The 25504-nt window shown below is 40.0% G+C and overlaps 1 protein-coding gene across 3 annotated transcripts in view; it reads left to right on the forward strand.

Moving 5' to 3' along the window:
• SMAD2 (SMAD family member 2) overlaps window positions 1-25504 on the forward strand; it is a 49586-nt gene that overhangs the window by 14522 nt on the left and 9560 nt on the right. For 2 of the 3 annotated variants that reach the window (XM_017819795.1, XM_017819794.1), the window contains exons 3-6: window positions 19128-19217; window positions 20366-20559; window positions 20958-21092; window positions 24345-24419. In XM_017819795.1, coding sequence (XP_017675284.1) covers window positions 19128-19217; window positions 20366-20559; window positions 20958-21092; window positions 24345-24419 — 494 coding nt within the window. The remainder of the gene's footprint in view (window positions 1-19127; window positions 19218-20365; window positions 20560-20957; window positions 21093-24344; window positions 24420-25504) is intronic. The other variant, XM_017819796.1, reaches the window with a different exon arrangement.

The following is a 25504-nucleotide window of genomic DNA, read 5'->3' on the forward strand; positions in this document are numbered from 1 at the left end:
TCTGTAACTAGTGATGGCTAAAATCCAAGCATTTTACAAATCAAACCATGCCATGTGGTGAATAATCAACTGGCGTATTCATAGTCTGTCTTTATTATTTAAAAAGTTGTTTCACTGGTGACAGCACAGAGTGTTGGAATCCAAAGTGGGGAAACACAAATAACTAGTTTCAGCGTGCCAGTATTTTGGTGTGATCAGCTGTGTGGGTTTTTTGTGTTAAAAAGAATATAGATATGCTTCATGCTTAATTTTTGCTGCTTTTGAATAAGGCCATAAAACAGTTGCTTTTGCGAAATGCCTGATAACGTACAACTAATAAGAGAGTTTAGTCAGGTCAAGTTTAAGATAATGTTGACCTGGACTGTGGTATCTCTTGTGTTTTTAAAGTTGAAAAAAAGCAAAAGCAAAAAAGGTGAGGGATGAGCTGTAGCTGGGTTCATCTGTATCACAGGTTGAATTCTGCCTCCATGCCAATATTTGGGTAATGTGACAACTGTATTAGGTTTTTAATCTTATATGAAGGGTAAGTAATAATGGAGATGACCTGCCTATATGGAGAACTCCCCAGGCAGGTGTAATCCTCGTTTCTAGCATGTCAAAACAATTGACTCTTCCCCAGAAGAGTCCATCTTTCCCTGTATTTTCCCTTACCTGTTACTGCACCCTCAAAACACTACTTTATCTCATCTCCTTGCAGGCAGTGTCCCTGTTCTACTGCTGGCACGGTCTGCAGGATACGGTGTTGAACTGGGCCATGAAACCACTCAGTGCATAGGTGCACCTTCTCTTTTCTTCCACTCTATGCAGGAGGATAAATAGGTGCCTCCCATCACTCCCAGCATCTCTAGCTTTCATTTATTTTAGCTTTGAATATAGCTCTGGTGTGTGCCCTGACAAAGGCTATTCCTAGTTGTGAGGAAGGATACGGCTAAAACATGCATCTATAACAGTATATCTCTGTTTTCTTTTTCCGTGTGTTTGTGTACTCGTCTCGGTGGTATAGAAGGGTTTGATGCATCATCAAACACCTTCCTGATTGATAACTTAAACTCTCTACTATTAATGTCAATAATTTTTTGTTGACTTTAATAGTAGTAGTTACATTACAGTTATTATGTAAACTTGCTTTTGATACTGTATGTGTGGAATGATACTTAACACTTGAATCTCAGCTTTAATGGGAGGACCTGAGTTTCTGCACAGGAGGTAAATTTTATTGCTGCTTCATATTAAACTACATTGGAAAAGCAAAGTGGTGTTGACTGTTGATGAAAAGCCATCTGGCAGATTTCTGGCTGAAGTAAGGTTTTAAGATCAATTTTCTTCAATCCCAATTTAGAGATTGTTTGCTGGGGTGCTGGTACTGTGCAAGTGCTGTAGAGTCTGAGGTGAAATGCAGCAGTTGCTTCCATAACAGAGTGAAGGCTGATGCTCCTGCCAAGGTCTTGCTTTGCAGCCTGCTTTGACATTAGTTTTGATATTATCTGAAAAATGCTTTTTCTTGCAGTTCAGTATGTATGCAGAGAATGTAGTCTTAAATGTGCTCTCTGTCCTCCTCATTTAAGATGAGGAGAGCATCCCTGTGCTCTTGTTTTCAGAAGCGTACCTTTTCTTCCTTTTCTTCCTTTTCTTCAGCCTCCCAGTTCTGACTTAGAGAGTGAGAGGGGCTCATATCCTGACATCAGCAATGTAGGTGATCCGTGCCAATTTTAGTCCACAGTTAAACTTCTAAGGCACCTGGCTTCTACTTCCAATATGAGATGAATTCTGAATTTTTGTACCATCTAGAGTCAAAGAAGAAAACTCTACAATGGGTTCCATGGTTTTGGGAATGTGGAATATTGTGAGGGATTGTTGGGAATGTGAAGCAGGCAAAGAAGTGGTTGATTGGAATTACTGACCATCTTCACTAACGCTGGTGTTCCTTTGAGCTTGTTAGGATGAAGTAGTAATCTTTCAAATATTTTAAAGCCATACTTGTATATTTTTCACTTTAGCCAATAGTGAAGCTTGGTAATTTTTTAAACTACTATCATGGAACCAATCACATCCTGATTCTTCCTTAAGAAAGTAAAAATATAATGATATATGTCATATATATTGACTGCTTCTGAAGGCTGTAGTGTTTTTTGGGGTTACTTATTGTTTAGGTGGTATTTTTTGTGAATTAAATATCCAGGAGTTTCTTTTCCATGTGACTTCTGAGCTTAAAGGACTGCTCTTGATTTTAAAGTGAATAATGCTGTTGACATTTAACTACTTCTCTTATATTTGCTTATGATGTCCTGGAAAAAAATCCAATATATCTTAATTTTGTCGTATTTCTGATGTCTTCTACTGGGCAAAGAAACATCCTGTTCAAAGATGGGACAACTGATTGGCACTACTGTTTGACAGCAAAGAAATATTTTAAAATTACAGCTTTTTGATGCCTTTTTCTTCAGATACCCGAGTAAAAAGTAATTTCTAGTTTAGGTGTAAAGAGTACAGTTTTTCTTGAATAGAACTTGTTCCATCATTCAGCGTGTTTTCTTGAATTCCTTGGGAGTATTTGTCAGGAAAGCGATCGCATACCTGCACGCAGTAACCTACTTTTGAGAATGCTTTTGATCACCAGTAGAGCAGAGTTGTCAAGCTGATGTGGCTTCTGGAATAGATTGTTTTCAAGCTGTAATATCTTTCCCCAAAATATGTTACTTCGGAGGATAGCAATACAGAAATCAATTTGCTCCTTCTCGGGTTAAAGCCATAGGAGGTGGGTGATTTCAGGAGTTAAACTGGGGAGGAGGGAAAGTTTCTCTGGAAACTGTTTTAGAAGAGTTCCCAACATCTGCAAAGCAATGAGTGAGTTAGCAAAGAGGACAGCACTAGGCATTTGGATTGGCATAGTAGATCCTAAAATAACATTGCTGTCCAGACAGAGGTGAAGTCTGTTTTCCCAGAAAGAGAACTTGGCACTGTCCAATAGTTTGTAGCAGAGCTGGGATAATTCTCTGTTCAAGCTGGGGGATGGACATTGATGTTTAATCATAGCTTTATATATAAAGAATACCCTCAAACCGCGTACTATATCTCTGTCTGGATGCATTCACTTAGATGGAAATTGGTTCTCTAAATGTTTCAAGACAGTTGAACATCTTCAGCTTTCAAAAATAAGTATATTTAAGACAGTACTTCAGAATTCACTGAAGTACTATTTTTATTGCTGAGATTACAGGAGGAACATGCTTGTAATTTGTTTGTTGATAAACTGACTCCCTTTTCTGATGACAGGATTATTGAGGATGAAGCACAGGCCCCTCTGCTTTTCTCTTGTTGGAATTTCAATAAAAATAATGTTTTAGAACAAAGCCAAAGAGATCTCTCCTGGAAGTAAAGCAAGAGAGAGCTGAGATGTTGACAAGTGTTGGCCAAGATTAGCTTCATAATACTCCGATCCTCCCTGTGATATCTGGTGCTGGGAATACTTTGGATGTGCTCACTGGAACTGTGTAGGAGGAGGATCAAACTGCCCTTGCTCTTCAGTCCCATAATTATGGTGGGACTGAAATATTGTCTCTGCTCTCTTTAAAAGACTAAAGGATATGGTTATAGCCAAAAGGATGCTGGCCCTAATTACATGTGTGCAAAATGACACATTCAAACTCTGGGTTGCAGAACACCTTTAGATGCTGCATGGACATATAATGGGAAAATAAAAATTCACGTGAGGTTTGACTTCAGGTCTCTGAAATTTAATTTCTGAACTCAAGTTTAGCAGTCAATAAGACAGTGTTGGTAGTGTAACCTCCATCTGTTTGAAAAGCACTCCTAGACATTAACACTACTTTAAAAATCAATTCAGCCTGTTTTATCAAAAACTAAACTTAAGATGTACATAACTGGTGGTCCCTCACAAATTTCTCGATTTCTTTATGCTGGTGGAAGAAAGGAGTTTGTTCAGACAAACTAACCACATGGAAATACCAGCTTGTCTAGTATTAGTATTCCTGAATTATACTTTTTTTTTATATGCTTACTCAGGGAAGGAGCTGCATAACTTGGTGGTGCTTTTCTTCAGAAAGAGACTTTAAATAAATGCCTTTTTGAAGCCTGTTGTGAAAACAGTGCGTTGAGCAATTCTTAGTAAAAACATTTGTGAACTGGTCAAAAGTGTCTCCAGGTCCTGTTTATTGAGAGGAGCCATCATGGATGGGGTGTGACAGAGAGCAGTGAATGGTCAAAGCAGAGTAAGCCAAGAAATTAAATACTGTTGTAGCCTAAAGTTAATTTTTTTTTGCTTTCTCCTATTTGATTCATAGCGTCAGTGTATATCATATATAGAATACGATGCAGATAATATGTGCTTAAGATAATGTTTTTTTTCCTCTCATGATATCCTTTTCCTCTGCTACAACTTACTACTTGACTTGGCTATTTAGCAATAAGGCTTTATTCCTGATATTCTCCACTGTGTCTGGGGAGACCTTAGAGCCCCTTCCAGTATATAAAGAAACTCCAAAAGAGCTGGAGAGGGACTTTGGGCAAGGGCCTGGAGGAACAGGATAAGGGGAATGGCTTCCCACTGCCAGAGGGCAGGGTTAGATGGGATATTGGGAAGGAATTCCTCTCTGTGAGGGTGGTGAGGCCCTGGCACAGGTTGCCCAGAGAAGCTGTGGCTGCCCCATCCCTGGAAGTGTCAAGGCCAGGTTGGACAGGGCTTAGAGCAACCTGTTCTAGTGGAAGATGTTCCTGCCCATGGCAGGGAGTTTGACTGGATGAGCTTTAAGGTCCCCGTTGATTGAAATTAAGAGTAGCAGTTGTGTTCCAGTGTAATTGAGTGAGGTTTAATTATAAACTAAAGGTTTAATTATGTAACTAAAACATAACTTCACTTGGTTTTTGGCACAGCTGTGGCTGGTGTTAAGGACTGAATTGCTGTAGCTAAGGTTAAGCTGTAGTGTAGACATAGCTCAGGTTACAGCATCTTAGAATGATGTCATCCTGAAAAAGGAAGTCTTAGAGTATTAAACAAAGATACTTAGGGCTGCCAGTTTTAAGCTCGTGCAATTCAGGAAGCCATGTGACTTACCCACATAATTTGTTAGAGTTGGTATGCCAAGCAGAAAGTATTGGCGTGTCGTTTGAGCTAGGTCAACGTGTAAAAATATCAATGTGCAAGATACTTGGCCAGTAGCAAAATGCTGTATAGTTCAAAGGAGCTTGTCTCTCGAGTCAGGAGGAAAAAATGTTGAATTCCAGGGATTATTTTGTGTACTGACCGGAGCACTGGATAAAGGCTCAGGGGATGTGGATTCTGGCCTTGGCTCTGCTGTTTTTTCTCAGGTAACCTTAGAAGCTTTTGGTTTGCTGTAATTTTTCAGTCTATAAATCGTGATTTTTTTTTTTTTTGTAAGGTTTGTGGTAGTGCCACCTTCACCTCACTACTGTAGGCTGTATTATTTATTTACAGAGTGAGTTTTAAGGTATTTTTTTTCTGCTGTAGTATCAGTGATGTGAAAACAAATTGAAATGAGCTGTTGGAATTTGTGAGATTTCTTTATGTTCAAGTTACTGTTGCTTCTCGTTAGGATTGCTTTAACGATAAGAAGCAGGAAGAGTCAGAATCAAAAATAAGTGTTAAAGCTTGCTTCATTTTTTCCATGCAGTTAATTGTCAGGTTAACAACTGATGCTGGGGCTGTTGAGTTTTAGGCAAATGAAAAATAGCTGCCTGTGATTACTTTGGTGACTCACCTGCTCAGTCAATTCTGGTAGAAAGCTCTAACTTGGAAGAGTGATGTCTGCGTGTGGCAGTTCATGCTGCCATTAAGAAGATGTATTAGTAACTCAAGAAAAATATGTTGACTATGCTTTATTGTCAATACTGACCCCTAAATTTTCTCATAAATAGTATTTATTTTTTCTTCAATAAAGGAATCTGTCTGTGCCCAGCCCCAGTCAATGCAAAAGTGTTCCCTGGCTTGCTGTGGTAATTCATGTCTCTATATCCAGCCATTATACTCTACTGTAGAAGTCAGCCAATTTAGTTTTCTTGGTACTGCAACAAATCACCTGAGTGCTGTTTTTACTAGTGTGAATGTTCTATGACAACCCACCCAATTTTAGAGGAAAAACTTCCTGAATGTGTAGCTCAGGCTGTTAGTCCAGGAAGAATTTATGGGATAAACAAGATACTGCAGTTCTTTTGTTGCTGCAGCTTTGAACACAAATAGCTGGTTAATAGGCTCCCTACTGATTTAATCCTGCTTGTAATCTACACCTGCTAATTTAATAAAAGTAATTTCCCATGCCTTGTTTACTCCTTATTTTTGTTCACTTACTCTGACTCGCCTGCTGCGCTGATTGGTGGAAAACTTCTAAAATTTACTGTGTGCAATGCCGTAGTCTCATCATGAGCAGCTTTCTTTGGCTTCTGTCACAATGCATTGTTTGACACCGACTGGCAGGATGCAAGAGAACAATCGGCAGCTGGAGTAGGTTCACATCTCGCTGCATATGCTTCGGAATTGGCAGAAGAACAATGAAGTTGGGGAAATCCCCTTGAACAAGGGCTGCGCAGTGGTCTGACTTCAGCATTTGTTCAGAAAAAGATCCTCCAAGTCGTGGCTTCTCATTACAAAATGTAAAAGCAAGTTTCAGTAGATGAAGAGGTGAAAATTTTCACTTAAAATCTCTGCTCGTAACTGTAGGTAAATGGACCATCTCTTTGGATGCTTGGTCTGTTTTCTTGGCTTCCGGATAGAGAAAAATGTGGTGCAAAAGAAGCATACCCTTGACTTTTGCTTAAATGCAGAATTTCGAGTTACTGGTTAGTTGAATTAGTGAGTCACCTCCCTGGACAGGTCTTCGCTTCCCCTTAGTTTTGTGGGAGGCTTCAAGCTGAGTTTCTCTGATACTTAAAAAATTTTAATTCATGCTATAGTTTTGCAGTTTTGAACATGAAGAAAGGCTGATATGAACTGATGCAGAATCTTGCGGCTTTGTGAGACTGAAAGTCACGTTTGAAATGGTGTTTGACTGTCAGGTGTTTGGTAGAAAAAATCTTTTCTCTTTAATAGGTAAATCAAATGTTCATCTCAGGGACTCCACCTGCATTTTCTAGGAGTGGCATGTGAACCTTGCTGTGTTTGTGTAAGCCTACACCAGTACAGCCTTCAGTCACTAGAGCTCATTGATAATTCATTTCTGTCTTTCTATCCTAAATACGCCCTTCTGTTATGGGGGGGGGGAAACTTGAATATAAGCTTAACAGGGAAAGAGTTTAAGTATGCCCATACTGATGAATTCCACAAAGCTAATAATGAAAATGCCTTTTTTGATTCAATATAGAAGGAAAACAGAAGACCTAGTAAAATGACTGCACCTGCTGCAAGCTGCATTGGTGGGAGCCCTGTAAAAAATTCTGTAATACTCTATTCAATGATGAGAAGACATTTTTACTGGAGTCCAGTGTCACTGTGTTTGTTCATCATGTGGGAGCCCTTCAGCGTTGAGGCCAACAACCACAGGCATTCCAAGAAGGATTTAATCTGCTCTACTGCCAACAAGAAGCCACATAACCGTTTACTTGGTTAATGTTCCTCGAGCCTTTGAAACTCCCATCTTTTTGACTGCCACAGGACAAAGAAAAAGAGAGAGCAGGGCAAGTGCCACCTCAGCAGAGAGCAGGTGTTGTTAGATCAGGGTTGACTCCTCGTAGGTGGAGTGAGAAAAAGAAACTGCTGGGTGTCCTGGGAAAGGGCTTTAACTGTTAAGCAATTGCGTGTGAGGCAAGAGCACTTGTCGGCATCGTCTTCAGGTGTGTGTCCTGGGTGTGGATCATGAGCAAGATGTCGAAGACTTCAGGACTGGGCCATGCTCTTAACACATCCTTTCTGCCTGAGCTCAGGAAACAGACTTTGATTCTTGTTCTAGGGGTGTCCTGCATACTCAGCTTTTCTGTTGGCATATCTAACTAATATGGGGTCCTGTATTCTCTTCTGGGCCTGAGGAGACAGAGGCCTCTGGTTAGGCAGCTTTGCTATTAGTTTATTGATTTGGCCTTTGCAAAACTGGATAAGGCAATTTAATATCTCAGCAAACATGCTAAGTGCATTTTATAAATAAAAAACTGGTTTCTTGCGTGGGAACAGTGAAACTCTTCAAGCCTTTTTATGGTTTCCTTGCTAGTTGTGGATTTTGTTTCATATTCCTCATAAAATAAGGACACTGCTGGAGTATTGGTAACATCATTGACTTAATTTTGTATTTATTTAGCAAACAGTGACTGGCACAAGTACCATTCAGTTCTCTTCCATCAGTATGTTGCTTGAGGAAGCTTCCTCTGAGCGTCAGTCTTTTAACTTCCTTTGAAATACCTTGTAGGAAACACCATATGCCTTAGTAATGTAATATTTGATGTTTCCCTGAGTTTTCACGGAGATGTGGATCAAGGTAAATGTATTCTCTGCTTCATCAGTTTTCTGCCAGGTGTGCATTGCTTGGGCTGCAGCAGGGTCACTCAGGGTGTAATGACCTCCCTGCATTGAGCAAATCACATTGTATATCCTGTGCATGTTTGTTTCTTGAAATGGGTGTGTAATTCATCAGTTTGAAAAAAAGTGTTACAAGAACCTGTAACTGTTGTTCTTGCCTAGTTAGCATATTTTTCTAGGACCGTGGACACAGTAGTTTGAGAAAGTTAATCAAAATATCTCGTGTTTTCTCAGCTGTCCACGAGTTGCAGAGCAGCCCACGCAAGCGGCAGCATCAGCCACTCACCCACTTGGAAGATGATGGACTGGTCGACAGAAATTATTTGACTTGGCCCTTGCTTGGTAGCTGTACCTGTGAGCTTGTGGGACCAGCTTTCAGCACACCTACTGTGACTAACAGTGCTTAGAGAACTTGAGATAAAGGTCATTTTTTAATGCCTGTTGAAAATATGATCTGTGAGATTTCTCTCTGCTATTAACAAACCAATTTGTTGTGGATATATCAGCCAGTATTGTGATGGATGTGTCTTTATACACAGGTAGTGTGTCCTTGGACACTTCTGAGTCTCTTAGGGTCTGTTCAGAATGGTACAGAGCCCTGGGTGTCGTCTCAGCCTGCTGCCTGATTATTATCGTAGAATAGTTTAAGTTTCTAAAGATACTATGAGAAACTGCAGCAGTCGGAAAACCTTTATTAGATATAGTACTGTAATGAATGAGAGCAGGAATTCCAAGTTACCATTTCAGGAATGCCATCTTAAAGCATAAACATCCACATCCTCAGCGGTTGTGGGTCCATGTGATAATAGGTTTTTACTTTTTTATTATTATTATTATTGGTTTTTATTTTTTTTGTTTGGTTTGGTTTTGGGGTTTTTTTGTGTCGTTGCTGTTGGTTTTCCCTCCACCCCATGCCTGGTTAGTCTCTGGAGAGCTACCATTGAGAATGCTGTTGTGCACTTGTCATTTTCACTAGATGCAGGGCATGTAGAAGTCACTGGTTTTGTGGCTGTTTTTGAGCATGTGATTAGGGGGAGTATTTCTGTGCTTTGGTTCTTATCTCCAGTAAGTCTGCTTCAGCATTTGTGAGATCAGAGCTGCTGAAAGCTGTGGTGTTTGTTTGAGAGGAGGGAACTGCTGGGCAAGTTTCCCAAGGAAGCTCTTAGCTCATGATTTCCGTAGGCTGCTTTTGCATGCTCCACATCTTTGGTCTCTGAGCATAAGACTTGTGGCCAGCTCCCTGCTGAGTCTTGAGGAAGGCTGAGCTGTGCTGCATGTCTTTTGTTTCCCAGTCCTGAACACCATCTCTGTGCTGCTTGACCTTGCCATTCAGAAGTTTTTCAAGGTCTGCTCCCCACCTGACTTTTGAAGAGAGAGTAAAAAGACTCCTTGATGTAGAGTCTGCCTCTGAACAGACCATATGGACAACAAGAAAAGAAATATTTTACTTCACCTTGGTGTCTGTGGCATCCTGGGAAAATTGCTCTTGAACTTGGAGGTGCTATCCTTCCAGCATCTCCTAGCGTTGAGAGAAAAATAAAGGTAACACTGATTGTTGTTGGCTGCTTTATTTTTTGTGGCAGCACTGGGCTAGCATGTCAGGATTTGGGAGTAGGCAGGAGGATAAAGTGCTTTGAAGAGGCCTGCCTTATATCTGTAGTTTTTGCCTTAGTAGGTAGTTTGTTGCACATGTGACCAGGAGAAGTGTGCCTTTAGAAAAGGCAACAGAAGCATATACTGTTCATCAAGATGACTTGTTGCCCTGGCACTCTGCAAAACTGGAAGGAACTAACCACTGGCCCTGAAAGGAGCACTGGGAAGCTCAGATGTTGGGCTCTAACAGAGTATCTTTTGTACATCACGTTCCACTTTTGTGTCCCCTGTGGACATCCTTGAAGTTTTAATCTGAAGTAAATGGGATTTATTCAATGACTTTTTTCTTTTCCCACAGTGTTAAAGAGGTTAATTGTATCCTGTGCCTCCTGCTTTTCTGGCTATTTTGATGTGTTAATTTTTTAGCATACATCCATTTATAAGGAAGGTTATTAAGTCATTTTCCTCGGTTCAGATGCTGCATTTTGTATTTGATGTAGTGATTTTGAATATACTTTATAAATTTCTATGTAAACTTTATTCGTGAAAGCATTCTGAAAGATGAGAAGTTGTGTAATGGTTCCTGATTTATATTTCACTAAATATGCACATACATAAATATCTTTTCCTTGGATGTAGTATGTCCTGAATGTGTACGTGGGGAGGAGGGAGGCAGGGAGAGAAGGTACAGTTACCATTTTGAGCAAGTAATCTGTGTTGCATGTGCTTGAAGACTAAAAGTCTGATTTTGAATTCTGGGGGAGAAGGAAAACCAGTTTTATTATTTTATTTTTATTTTATTTTTTTTATTATCACTATAAAGCCAGTTGCTTAAATAAGTACATCTGAGGGGCTGGAGACACTTGAGGAAGGTCTCATAGTTGTAGAAGCTGAGAGTCCAGCTGACAGTTTTGCCATTGTTTTGTTGAGCTTGTGCTGAGAGAGAAGTCTCTGCTTTCAGTTCTGCAAAAACTCTTTTTCTGGGAGTCCAGGACTGTCTTAGGCGTTACGTTACATTCTTTTCCTAGACTTATCAGGCTCTGTTTCTCCTTTGAAGAATTGGAGAATCTGATGGCAAACTGCCTGTCCACCTCTACTTATGTAAATATTTATTTACTCTGGTTGCTAATACTACCTTTTAACAGAACTTTTCTAGGGGTCTGGTTTTCTACCCCACAGTAGAAAGCCTGATTTTCTGCCACAGAATGGTCTCCGTGGAAGAACCTTGTCCATTTCCTCTGAAGGACAAGTGCCACTGCAGATCTGTGTAAATAATTTTTAAGAAAAATTCACGCTAGCGTTTTTTATGTGATATTCCTGAAGTTTTAGCTCATCCCTCTATCAGGTGCTTGAAAGAGAAGTCGTCATTTCATACTGAATTCCTGGATCTTTGCATTTTGTGTTGCAAGAAAATGAGATCAAGACCTCTGTGTAACTTCACATCATTCTCAAGCGGGAGTGAACTGCTGCAGCTTCAAGTCATTCCATTTGATGAATGTGTGTGCCTGGCTATGTGCACTTAAGTGAGCAGATGACATTTTGTCACTGTAATTTGGGATGATGGAGATGCAAGAGAAAACATTGGTCAGTTCTGCAGGGATGCAAAATGATTCAAAGAAGGAGTATGGTAGATATCTCATGAAAGGAACTTGGTGTTGTTATTACAGATCACTTTGTTTTCTCAGTGAGCATAGTGCAAGTAACCTTTCCCCTGTCACCCCCAGCATGGAGAAGAGAAACCACGAGCAACATACCTTTCAGTAGCTGAGACACTTAGGCCCGCCAAACTGGATTTTACAGAGAGCTTTTGTTCAGGCAGCTGTCTGTACAGCTCACTGAGGGGCTGTTTGCAGAGACAGGTGCTCTCTGGTTTGTAGGCATTTTAGGCTGTAATAGTGCAAAATGCTAATTGTTAGTATATAGAAAGGACCATCAAGTCAGAATATAAAGGCAGCTACTCATATTTTCATCTGAAACCCAGAGTTAAGGAAACCATGGTCAGGTAGATTTGGTAGGAACTTTCTGTGCTGAATACAATACTGCATGTAAGCCAATGAACTTTTTAAATTGCTGACTTTGTTTTGTCTCTATTACACCTAAACCTTTCAGTTCTGTCTTTCCTATTACTGGAGACCTTGAAGACCCTCTCTGAGCTAGCTCCAAAGGTTTGATGTGTCACCTTAGCTGCTCTTGAACCTCAGTTGCATCAAGGAGAAGATAACTGGTGTGAGAGGAAGGATTCTGTTCTTTCATCCGTCAACTCATTGAGCCTTTTCTCAAAGGTTGTATCAGTGGAGCGTAATGGGCAGTGTCTTCATAGGAGTGCAGTTTCAGTCTAGGTGCACCAGTGATGAACCAGAGCCTAAGTCAGTGTAGTAAGTCTGGTAAGTGTTAGTTAGGTTAGTATAAAGATATTTGTGTGCTTATGCTAAGTAACTTCGCTAGTTCAAGTGAAAAACCCAATCATCATTTATGGTTTTATTGCATTTTTGGTGCTTAGTCTTTGAGTAAAAACGTAAGTGAAAACTGGTGTCAGGCTCAGTGCAATAGGGAAGACTTTGCGTGAGAATTCTAGAACTGGAAAACTTATCTTTCATTCTTATCTACCACTTTAAAACAGATAAAATGGAGAACTGTCACAGATTGCTGAAATTATTTTTCGTTTCAGCCACAGCTCCAGCCCTACAAATGCCTCAGAAAAAATAGAGGCAGACAAATTAGATTTAGTGGAGGAAAGGCTCATGATTATAAGGTGCAGGAGAAAGACAAATGGAAAAGATTGCCTTGAGCATGAACTTGGCAAACTTGTTAGTGGCTGCAGATTCTGAAAGATGTTGAAGATTCAGGAAGGAAGTTAGGGGCTTAATGTAATACTTCACAAATAAGCAAATTAAATGTCCAAGACCATTCTGTAATGTTTTCTCTAGAATGCTGTTTTTGACTAGCACAATGCTATTTGCATTTCAGGTTTTATTTGTCATATTTCTAGTGCTACCACTTCAGGTAAAGAGGAGGCTGTCAACTCAGTGCCTTTTTAGCTCCTCTAGAGCTTCTCTTGCCACTTTGCAAGACTTTGAGGAAGAAAGTATAACTGCAGTTATGAATTGTGGCAATATTTAACCATTTCTTTATAGAGTTTCTGGTACTTCACATGTAAATATCTTTGAAGGGGTTCTGCCTGCTTTCATCTGATGCTGTGCTTGTTGCAAGCCCTTCATTTAGTATAAAAAGTACCTTGAGCACACAGTATTGCCAAAACTGTATATAGTGGTAAGATAACTATTTGTTCATTCTATCTCTCAGTAAAAATTGGTAATAAATTCAACAACCAGTGATATACAGAGACAAGTCTAAGCGCGTGTGTGGTAGTTTTGGTGCACATAAGGTGCTGTTTAAATTGTGCTGGCTTCAGGTTCTTTCAGCTACAGCCTCAAATGAAACAGCATCTCTATAAAAATGAGTATCATTGACAAGACCTACCACCTTTATCCCTGGTTGTATCTGCTGTTTTGCAAAGGCATTTGGGGAAAGTGTAGGGACGGAAAGTGCAGGGATGTCTTGGTGTGTGCAGCACAGTGCTGTGGATAGGCACCAGCTTGTTGATGTTGTGGCCAGGAGTATTTGGACAGTATTTGCACATGCTTGCTTAGATCTGCAAGTCAGTACATCTGGCTTTTAGCTGTGTTGAGAAACTGATCCTAATTAAGCGGCCTAGGTTGAGTACCAGTAGGCTTTAGTAGCTGGCATCTGGACATCAGTGAGGGGATTGTGGATTGTTCTGTGTAGCTACATCTCCAACTGGTGAAGTTTCTAGTTAACAGTTCCTGCAGCTGCAAGCCAAGATGTAACTGTCTTTCTGCATTGACTGAGATGAGGCTGTGCTGTCACAGACTAACATTAATGTGCTGTTTGGTGATGGTCATCTTACCCTGTTCAGCCTTATCTTGCAGTGTCCTTTACCGTGAATCATATCACAAATACAAGAATTTGGTTTTGCAGTGTGTTCCAGATGATATGATGCCTATCTGTACCTTTGGCCTTGTGAAGGTCAGTACAGCACCTCACTTTAGACTGCTTCATCCCATGTAGTTTTTATCTGGTTATTAGGGATTTTGATGTGGATGTTAATTCCTCCAGTAGGGATATCCTTCATTAAAGCAATTATATTGCTTCCTTATGAGCATTTGTTCTAATAACCATGTTTGTCTGTGTTCATTCTTCATGGGCAGATCAGTAATTCATCTGTAGTTGAATGAGGACTTGATAGTCCCGTTTTTGTAATAAGCTTACAGATAACTGTTACTCCACTAAGATAGTTTGTATTGTTGATGCTGACTGAGGACATGATCCATGTCATGTAGATAAGGGAATACAAGTACTTTTGGGTTATCTTTAATATTTAGTTTTTTTCCTGTGTCCACATTTTTCTTGTGTGTGTCACTATTTTCTGTCTTACTGAAGAAAGACAGTTTTGGCGTTTTGTCTGAAAACTGTGAAGTGTTGCCACAGCTCTTTACTGTTTAGGTAATTTCTTGCTCAGAGTGCGGGTTTTTTGGAACTCAGATTTTCCTGTTAAAGGAAGTGATGAAATGGAAGAAGTGAAGGCATACTGTGTGCTGTTGCATGCTGATAGCCACATTAAAGATTCATCCTGCCAGAATTGTATAATATGATCTAAGATGCTGCTATAAGCAGATAAAAAGTCAGGTTGAAACACCAGCTCTTGCAACCCTTTCCTTTTAGGGAATGGCTCCACTGGAAGTAGCTTCAATTCCACTCAGTATTAGCTTGTGTGACACTTTCTTCATCTCATCAGTCCTCTGGTCAGTCCCAAAAAGTCCCAAACCCCAGTTGTCCTAAGTTTAGTGTGTAGCAGCTCAATCAGATACCTGCTAGACTTTAACTTTTCCCTACAAATCCCTGGGTCTCAAGGAGTAGTTGTTATTCCTTGCAAGCATTTTTTTTTCACCATTTCTCCTTTCTCTAGGAAATAGTTTTCTCTTGTTGGACCTTCAGATCACCCGGGAAACTGAGCCAAATTGATGCTTTATATCCCTGAAGTCCCTTGTAATAAATTCACTTACTTCGTGGGATCTGCAAAAGTAACAATTTAAGCAGGCCTGCTCTGGGAGTGCTGGAGGCCAGAGACTGTGGCGATTTGCTATTCTGAGCTCGTGTTGAAAAGATAAAAAACTAGCTGTTGTATTGTTGACCAAATGTTGACTTGTTTCTGTCAACAGCCAAATTGTTTTGAGAACAGTGGTGAAAATGCTCCTTGTTATGCAAGCGTCTGCTCTGGTGAGAGGAAGTATATTAGCTTTAAGCTTGTATTTTGGAGTATATTTAAGCCCCGTCTACACAGGAAAGATTTAAATACATCTTGTACACAGGAGCCAAATTATATTTTGGAAACAATGATGGCTTATCAGCGCTTCAGTTTACAGTGTTCATAACCAACACCCCCCATTTGGTAAAATACAAAGCCTGAAGTGTGCTTCTAGACTGCAGTTTGAGGGCAGTCTGCATATTAAAGGTGAAATGGTGATATGTCTTGGCTGCCTCCCTCCTAATAAATTAAACGTGTCTGGGAACATTCCCAGGCACCGTGTCCAACTGGCTCAGGACTGCCTTGTCCATACTCTTCAACTCTTAGATACCAGGGCAGGGGGCTGCATCTGAACTGCCCAGTGCGAGAGGTCCCAATGGTCTCAAACCTGGGAATTGTGTGGGAGAACATTAATTGGCACAGCCTGGTGCTGGGGAATGTCCTAGCTGCCTTCTAGCAGTTCCTTCCCAGTTCCAAGGACTGGGAATGATTCCAGACAAGGTTTAACTTATGAGTACAGATGTTAGTCCTAAAATCTTTATGGACTAAGGCACTGAAAGGACTCTTTGCATCACAAGGGGTTTTGGATGCCTCAAAAAGGTAGATTTAGGAGTGAACGACTCCTATTTATTTTGAGGCTGTAATTCTGCACTACTAAAAAGTCTGTACCTCCTGTCTTCCTTTCAGATGGTTTTAGTGGTGGTTGAAACATCTTTCAGAATTCAGTCACCTTTCCAGCACCACCTTTCTGGGATGGGTAGGCATGCCTACTCTCTGTCAGGCAGTTGCTTGTGTATGAATGAGCATAGTGTGGCCTTTCATGGAAGTGCTGTGTGTGAAGTATGGTTTTTAGGGTTGTGAGGAATTTCATTTTGATTTGGTGTGCGTGCGTGTGAATATTAAGAGTCCTAATTTATTGCCTGGGTGACGTGGTGGTGGGGGGACGGTCTTGCATCTTGTAGGCAATGGATCTTTTATGTGAGCAGGAGAGTGGACAAACCACTTTATTTCCTCAGATGTTTCTTCCAGTGAACAGTAAAAGCTGTGTTGAGCTGACTTTATTGATAATACAGAGTGATTTCCTGCAGGCTCTTCAGTGTTTGATTGTCAATTGTTGGAATATAGTCCTAGTGTGGATCTGCCAGTAAAACACTTATAGTACTCCCAGCTCTAAGCAGTTATACATCCTAGGAGATGGCGTATCGTGTAAGCTGCTGAACAGTGGAGCAGTTTTGATCTAACTGGTCACTTTTCTGTACCTCTTGGCCTGTCCTGCTTCTGTGGTGTCCTGAGCTTCATTCCAAGCTATGGCTCTGTGCTGTGACACAGTCACTTCAGGATACTGTTTGTCTTTCTGTAGGTTGTAGAATATGCTGTAAGCTTTGACAGTTTGAATATTTATAGAGAGAAGAGGTTAGCAATATAAAATACTGTTCCAGTTCATTGTGCTTTGTCAAGGGCTGTGAAAGGTCTGTATCATCTTAAAAGACTTATGAACCAAATGTGTGGCATGTCATGCTTGCACCAGTGATGCACTCCATAATTTTGGGAATGTGTAGTCTGTGTGACAGTGTCAGCTTTGGAGCACTGCCTTGTATAAGGGATCCATTGCTCTAAGGTACTGAGCTGTCAGAGCTGACTGTGTCAATTAACTTGCAGTAGGCTTTGTGTCTGCTGATTGTTCTTCTAATTGCAGGTACACGATGATCTGTCTTACCAGCAGTAGTGGTGCATATTTAAGGACACAGTACAGTGCAGGGATGCTCCCTGGTGTCCCACAGCCTGCCTGTGTGTCTTCAGGGCAACTGTTTCTATCCTTAGGAAGCTGCTGGCAGCCCACCCCTTCTGGAGGCATGTGAAATGGAATGTGGAATGTGAAAAAGTGAGGCTGCAGGCTCTGCTGATGCTGTGGTGGTCAGGATCCCTCTTTACCCATTTGCTCTGGAGAACTGTGATGCTTCTTGTGTCAGAGATGGATGCAATTTGTTTGGGGTAGTTGTTGGCTTTTTTGAAGAGCTGGATCTGTGTCAGAATGGGCCTTCATCTCTGGCTCTCTGCTGCTCTCTGCTAGACAAAGTCATCTAGTACAAGATTTTACTTTTGTCTGTAACCAGTAAAGGCCGTATTTTATTTAACAGGCTGCTGCTGCCCACAGTTACACTCTTGCTTCTCCTTGTAGTGCTCATGTAGCTCTGTGGTGAACAGAAGTGATTTGACTGAAAAGTAACTCTCACAACTTGTATTTTGAGCCACGTATGTTCTGTGGTCGGGTAACCAGTTTATTGGTTTGGGTTTGCTGCTCAATTTCATGGACATTTCAGCCTCCCTGGGATGGGATTAGAAATAAGGTGTGTGGTACAGGCAAGAAGGGGGCAAGACCTATTCATTCCCTTCACCAGTAGCCCACACTTGGGTTTTATTAAAGTCATTGTAGAACTGAGGTGCTTGTCAGCCTTGAAAGTGGGTTTTAAGTCCAGTGCTGTGCTATCTGCTCCTTTGTTTCATAACACTAATGAATTTTCCCTGTGTAACGAGGAGAAATGAAAACACCTACCTCACTTCTCTTCCCTGAAGCACTCAATCCAAACTTGTGAACGCATCAGCTAAATTTAGTAATTTAAATTTAAATCACAACACCTAGATTTAAAACCAGGAGTTTGGTGAATGTGGATTCTTTCTGTTGCAGCTCTTCAGAGGCTGTTAATTGTAAAGGTAATGTAGCAGCCAATTGAGCTTCAGGTTCTCCAGTCAGGAAGCAAAGATCTAAGGTGCTTGTGAGCCAAATTCTCTTAATTTCTGAGGTGCAAGATCTAGTTGTGTGTAACTTATATAAAATAAACTGTCCATTTTTAGTGGCCACAGAACAAGTATATGATAGAATTGAGCTTAATTTATGCTTCTGAGAGTCTGCTGCCTGTTTACAGTCCCGTGCTGTTTTCTGCTGCTGCTTTTAATTTGTGTCTGTAACTGAAGGTTCCTTTATCTTTACTGTTGTGATCTTGTCCTCAAAGCAGTTTGGTTAAGACTTGGTTATCTCTCCTTCCCTTCCTGCTTAATTTAGCACTTAAAGTTTTTAAAATACTACATTGTAAAACTATGTTAAACACTCATATTTTGTATACTGTGGGAAAGAACATTTAGCTATTTAATCAAGGAGAGTACAGAAAACAGTGAGAAGTATCAGCTCTAACATGTTTTTCTTCAGAGTTAGAATTTTCCTGTTTTGGGAAAAGCAGCAAATTGGTGTGTTCATGGAGAATAAAATTAATGCGTAAGTGGTGGTACCTGAATGTTAGATTCTGATGTTCAGTTTTGGATACACATGGCCTTTGTTTGAATTCCTAGGGCAGTTTATGTTTAAAAACAAACAAAAACAAAAAAACCCAACCCAGAAACTACCTTTTAAAATTGAATTTCATAAAGAACTAGGCTGAGGAAGTTTTGCCTGTTTTAAGGAACATTGCAACTGTATCAACTAAAAACCTGAGAACTTGTTCATCTTTTAAAAACATTTATCATTTACCTTGAATCACTTGTTCCATTTTGATAGCCTCCTTCATATAGAAAATATAGCATGAGATGTGAGTGTAAATGCAAGTCTAACAGTGCTCTATCTTCTATGTGAAAGGAAGTGTTCTGTACATTTTTTCCATGTTTGACATCATGGTGTTTTGAATAACCATGTTCCATATTCATATCAATTTTTTGTTTTTGTTTTCAATTTATGCACAGCACTTGCTCTGAAATTTGGGGACTGAGTACACCAAACACGATAGATCAGTGGGATACAACAGGCCTTTACAGCTTCTCTGAACAAACCAGGTGAATATTCTGCCCTCTCTCGCATCATAGAAATCTTGTGGGAGGGATTGGCTTTGGAGGGTCTGTAATGGGATGCTTTAGCTGTAAAATAGACTAAAATGCTTCCTAGGCCTCTCATGGTACAGCATTTAAAAATATTTCCTTGCCAGTGTAGAAATCCAATGTTCTTAGCTGATGTTTTGACCAATGAAACTCTAATTCTGCAGTATTCTTTTTTCACGCCAGTGCTATTGAAAGAATGGGAAGACTTGTTAAATGCAAGCTCTAATGTGATTTGGTATTTATATTAACAAAGTTGGAAACTTAATTCTTTAGACTTAATCTTACAAAGTGTTTAAACTGCTTTGTATGCCACAAGCTTTCAGTTAAATCTTGCTAATTGGCTCAGATACGAGCTACTAAAGAATTGTTTGTAAATTCTTCAGTAGTTAATGGTGGGCAAATTCTAAACAGGGTCTTTATTTTTTCATGTCACATTACTTGATTTGTGTATTGAGGTTTGTCTCCCATCCCATAACAATCATAAACATCTGCATTTGTGTAAGCATATGCAGTCTGTCTTAAAACTAGCAAAACGTTTTCAGCTGGTAGCAAGGCAGATGAAGTGAAGAAGATAAACTGTACAGCCCTTACAAGATGTGCATTCATGCTTTTTGCATTACAGTTATACTGCCATGTGGATCACTTGGGCAGCTGACTGCTTATAGGCTTATTTGCAGTCCTGTGGGAATTCTTATGCTTAAAGCCATAAAGCATCCATGCCATAACAAAGCCTTGAGGTTTAGCAGTGGAAGGGACCATTAAGTGTGTGATTTTTATTTTATTTTTAACAACTGTCTTCTGCATTTAAAATAAAGAAGTATATGAAAAAGTATATGAAGCAGTCGTACTTGGTTGGACTTGAAGTGGCTTTTAATGAACTCTAAATTCACTGGCAATAATTTGAGCAGCTCAAAAATAAGTTAAGACACTGCTTGGTGTGATCACTTTTATCACATTTGAAGCCTTTTAACAAGAGTTATAAATGTCACTAGCACTGTCAGTGCACTGAATTTGAGGATAAACTGCCCATCTCCCGTGTGTGTACTCTGTTGCTTGAGTGATTAAGAGACAGTCTGTAAACACTTCTCCTCATCTTTCCTCTCCAGATCCCTCGATGGCCGTCTGCAGGTGTCCCACCGCAAAGGATTGCCACACGTCATTTACTGTCGCTTGTGGCGCTGGCCAGACCTCCACAGCCACCATGAACTTAAAGCAATTGAAAACTGTGAATATGCTTTTAATCTTAAAAAGGATGAAGTATGTGTAAACCCTTACCACTACCAGAGAGTGGAGACACCAGGTAGGAGGACTGCTTCTGACTTTCTGTTGCGGCATCTCTACGTGAGATTGTATCCCTGATAGTTTTTGATAGTAAAGTTACTGAAAAATCTTTACAAATCTGTTGAGTAGTCCTGATAAACACTTCTAGGACCGCTAGCAGCTTCCAGCTGGCTAAGTATGATCCAGAGCCAACAGGAGAACAGAGTTGATTTACCTTTGCTAGTATGGAACAGTCTTACTTGGAGCACCTCAGGAATCCATCTCTTCCAGTAATTGTGCTATTAGCAGTACTGAGATTCACAAAATTTCAGAACAGCTGAAGAAATTGTGAGATGTTTTAGATTTTTTTTTTCCTATTACCTTACAGAATCATTTGTTTTGAGGGTCTTACTAATGTTTTGAATTTTTCCTTTCCAGTGTTGCCTCCTGTGCTAGTGCCACGGCACACTGAGATTCTAACGGAGCTGCCACCTCTCGATGACTATACCCATTCCATTCCTGAAAACACTAACTTTCCAGCTGGAATTGAGCCACAGAGCAATTACATACCAGGTATTTTCTTAACTCCCACTCTAAACAGTATGTTTAGCATCATGCCATTGGAACAAAGATGGTCATTCCATCCTCCTAATCAAATTAATTGATGTATGCTCCAGTAAACTAGATTTAGTTGATTTCATGTGTTAATTCCAATGGAAATACCTAAACACTTCTGTTTGCAGAACATGATCACAGAATCACAGAATATTCTGAGTTGGAAGGGACCCACATGGATCAACAAGTCCAACTCCTACGTGAATGGCCACTCCCATTCACTTAGGAATTCCACCAGGAATCAAACACACAACCTTGGTGTTACTAGCACCATACCTTAAACAACTGAGATATCCTGTGTGAAGCCTTAGTGCTGTGGTTTCACAATAGCTTACTTGGTTTCAGTAGCTTATTCAAAATTCAGGATGCTAACGAGTACAAAATAGACCTTCATCTTAAGCTTTAAGCCTGTTTCACAAACATAGAGGGGTTGCCAAAACTGTGCATTGGAGATTGAGTAATAAACTGATGCTCAATCTCATCACATGCAGTATGTGGAGAAAACTTTTAAGTTGCAAAGCAGTGACTTTTAAAAGTGTCTCAATCTGTAGTTCACTATCAGTCAAGGTCTGCTTTGGCTTTTTGTTGCTGTTGTGTGCATGCAAGTTTGTTTTTTTAGTATGAAAGAACAGTCTAGCAACATTGAACTGATAAGAATTCCTCCTCCCTCTCTTTGCCCCTTTCCCACTCCAAAACAAATTTCCAAGGCTAATGTGCTGCAGTGCACCCAAAACCCTGTTATCCTTATTGAAACATGAAATCAGTGACCTTTGTTTCCTGACCCAGCTTCCTGTTTCCTATCTCTTCAGGAAGCTGCCTGGAGTGCAAAATCAAGTAAAGCTGAAGTTTGCTCATAAATGTTTAATGCATCCATGTTATGAACAAGCTGAAAATTCACATCTGGAGTCTCAGAAAGAATAAGATGACTGCCTTGAAACTCGAATTTGTGCAGTGTACAAATAGTATCTACATGTGTTACACAGAATGTTACTTGTGTTTTCTTCAAATGTATCCAAGAATTGAACTGGCATAAAAAAAAAATCAGTTAATTTGATCTCTTCTGTTTAATTTGGGCTACATCATTTGCCACCTATGAAGAGCAATTTAGGGTGCTAGAAGTTGGTGTTGCTTTCTTAACTTGTGTATACTTTTTTTACTCGATCTGAGGGCTTTTGATAGCACTTGTAAACAACTTACTGGAAAGCCACTGCTAATCCAGTGCTGTGGAAATGAGCTAAAGTAGTTATATGCAGGGAGTTTGTTCAAGGTGATTGTGGGTATTCACATGATCTTCAAATGTTTATGCAGCTAACCACACCTTACCTCCTTCTCTTTGTCACTGGCAGCCTCCTCTTGTGTTCATATCATGGAATCTTGCTTTATTTGACCTTGCTGACTTAATCTTGAACACTTAGCCAGGCTTTGATAAGTCTTGAATACCTTAGCCTTCTTCAGAGAACCTTTTTCCTTAGTGGCAGGTCAGACTGACTGTAGTAGCTTTGCACTCCAGTGCTGTCTCAGTGCTTGGTCTACAAGAGAGGTTGGTAGAAGTTGGTTTCACCTGCAGCTGGGCCCAGGTAATGACAAAAGTACAGGGAGGCCTTTGGGAGCTGTGTGTTCCCTTCCAGGTTGTGGATGTGCTGGGCTGCATTATCTCCACACTCCTGGCAGCACTCAAGCTCTACTGGAAATTTTTAATGCCACACTGGCGCTTTTATTTCCAGCTGTGGTGGTGCTCAACCTCTGACCCTAAACTATTCTTAGTACTAGGTGGACATGGAAAATAATCTGTGCCAAAGAGCCTAGACTAGCAACTGGAAACAGGAGGCGTGGGTTGGACTGGAAATGGGTATTGACCTTTTACCATGGCTGTGGGCTTAACTACAGCAAATGATTTGGACAAGGGTGGAGTCCACTTTGTCACAATGGATTCTGTAGAAATGTTCAAAACGGGTATGATTTTTGTTATCACACTTCTTTCTAGTGAAGATTTCCCTTAATCACCCTTTTAATTTCTCACTTGAATTTTGTCACATCTATATTTAGCACACTCGTTTTACAGAATGAATCCAAGATTAAATTCTCTCAGTTCATTTTAATTTAATCAACTGACTTAATCTAGTTTCCTCTTGCTGACTTCCTTCTGATCTTGCTGTGTTGCTGTACAACTTAGTCATGATATTTGGTATAATTTTATTTTACTTCTTAAGCAAAAAGGTTTTGTCTTTAAATTTCTATTGTTTGTTAATAATGTAATTAAAAGTGTTTAATCCCTGGAAGTTTCAGAGACAATTCTAAGGTGATTGTAGAGATAGTTAGTTTCAAACACTTTCACTGAAGAAATCCAGGGTTTGCCTTTAATATGGAGGAAAAGACATTTGCCCAGTTCAAAGAAAATTATTTCCTGAAAGGCAGTTGGTTAACTCATTATCTGGATTACAAAGAGCATTTTGAATGGAGAAGAGGAACAGGCACAGTCTCCTGGGTTTTGAAGATATTTCTGTGGAATTAGACACAGTTTCTGGTATCAGAATGCTTCAGAGTTGGTACTGAGTTTATTTTGGTCTATGTAACTGTCTTTAAAGAAAGCTAGTTGAAGGAATAGCTGATGGTTTTAATAGAGCTTAGAAGTAGTAGTAATAATAATGATAGAGCTTGTGCAGTGTAAGTAGTCAATATGGTTATTATAAATGAGAGAAATCAACTGTTGGGTGTTGAAGAAAGATGGATTTGGGGACTGAACTGAAAAATAAATCTTTAACAATTTCAGTAAGGTGTAGGAGGGTATCTGATCTGATGGTTATACTACATAAAGATAGCTCACGTTATTTTTTTTGTGGAAGCCACCAGATGGTTTTTTTCATTTGTAATTCTACTACATATGAAAGCTGTTGATCACAATTGCAAAATTGTTACTCATTGTAGTGACTGTATTTTGTCTTAAATGGAACAAACAAGAGTTGTCTGTTAATTACATATATTTGAGCAATTGACTGGCATACAAGGGAAGATACATTTTACATAAAAATAAGGCAGGTAGTGTGTTTGAAGTCCTGCTGAAAGGAAAAAGGTACAGCAAAGTGACATTCTGATTCAGTGTTCCAGTATCGTGGAGCTCCTGAAGACGTGATGACAAAAACACCAAGTGTTTAGTCTACGGAAATTTCCCCAGTCTTTCAAGCAGTCAGTGTGTTTTTCTTTTTTTTACAGAAACACCTCCTCCAGGATATATCAGTGAAGATGGAGAAACAAGTGACCAGCAGTTGAACCAAAGCATGGATACAGGTAACATTTATTTCTCACTACTTGCAAGGCTTTGGATTACTAGCTGTGATCCCTCTGCGTAGGAGCACGAATTCAGCCCAAAAGGTGATGGCAGTTTTCCTCTGTACAACCTGTTTAAAATACCACTTTCAGTGTTTCATGAACAAAATAGTTTTTTGCTAGGGAAATGCTTTTAAAACATTCTGAGCCGTATTAAGTACATCACATTTGTTACATAACAGAAGTATACAAGTTCTAATTAAATCTTCACCAGAAATCCTTAAAATAGATTTTAATAGTTAATTGGTTTCAACTATTCCCTAGTAAACAGCTTCATTGAAGCAAAACGTCTGTTGGCCTAATAAACAGGTTACAGACAATCTGTGTTCTGAGAACCTGTCTCTGACAACCTTATCACTTTTGCTTTGTTTCAAATTAATTTTTGTAGGTAAAGCTCTGTGGAAAAAGCTGTAGAAACATTAAGCATTTGAGCCTTTGTGTAAAAGGGTTTCTGCAGAATGTGGTTGACCTTAGACTTGGACAAAGCACAGTTAGTGTGCTGGATCAGAACCTCCTACTGTGTGCCAGCAGACTTGGGTGTGCTTGATTAGCTAATTCTAGCAACCATTTTTAGTTAGCTGGAATCAACTGCACCAGTTTCTGTAAGAACTGCAATATTTTCCCGCTATGTGACAATAGATACCTTAATTAAAACAGCCTGACATAAGCAGTCATTGTGGGAATGTTTCTGTGAAAGCATCTCTGTATTTTGCATTTTAGTGTGCAAATTGTGTTGGAGGGTTCATGTTTCTCTGAGTTTTTAACTTCCTCCTTCTGGAAAAGAATAATTTCCTCAAATGCGCAAATGTAGCTTGTTCTTTTCTGGAGATCACAGAATCATATAATCACAGAATGGTTTGGGTTGGAAGGGACTTTAAAGACCATCTTGTTCCAACCCCTCTGCCATGGGCAGAGACACCTTTCACTGGACCAAGTTGCTCCCATCCAACCTGGCCTTGGACACTTCCAGGGATCCAGGAGCAGCCACAGCTTCTCTGGGCAACCTGTGCCAGGGCCTCACCACCCTCACAGTAAAGTTTTTTATT

Source organism: Lepidothrix coronata, unplaced genomic scaffold (genome assembly GCF_001604755.1).
Source record: "Lepidothrix coronata isolate B3197 unplaced genomic scaffold, Lepidothrix_coronata-1.0 Scaffold77, whole genome shotgun sequence".
Lineage (NCBI taxonomy): Eukaryota > Metazoa > Chordata > Aves > Passeriformes > Pipridae > Lepidothrix > Lepidothrix coronata.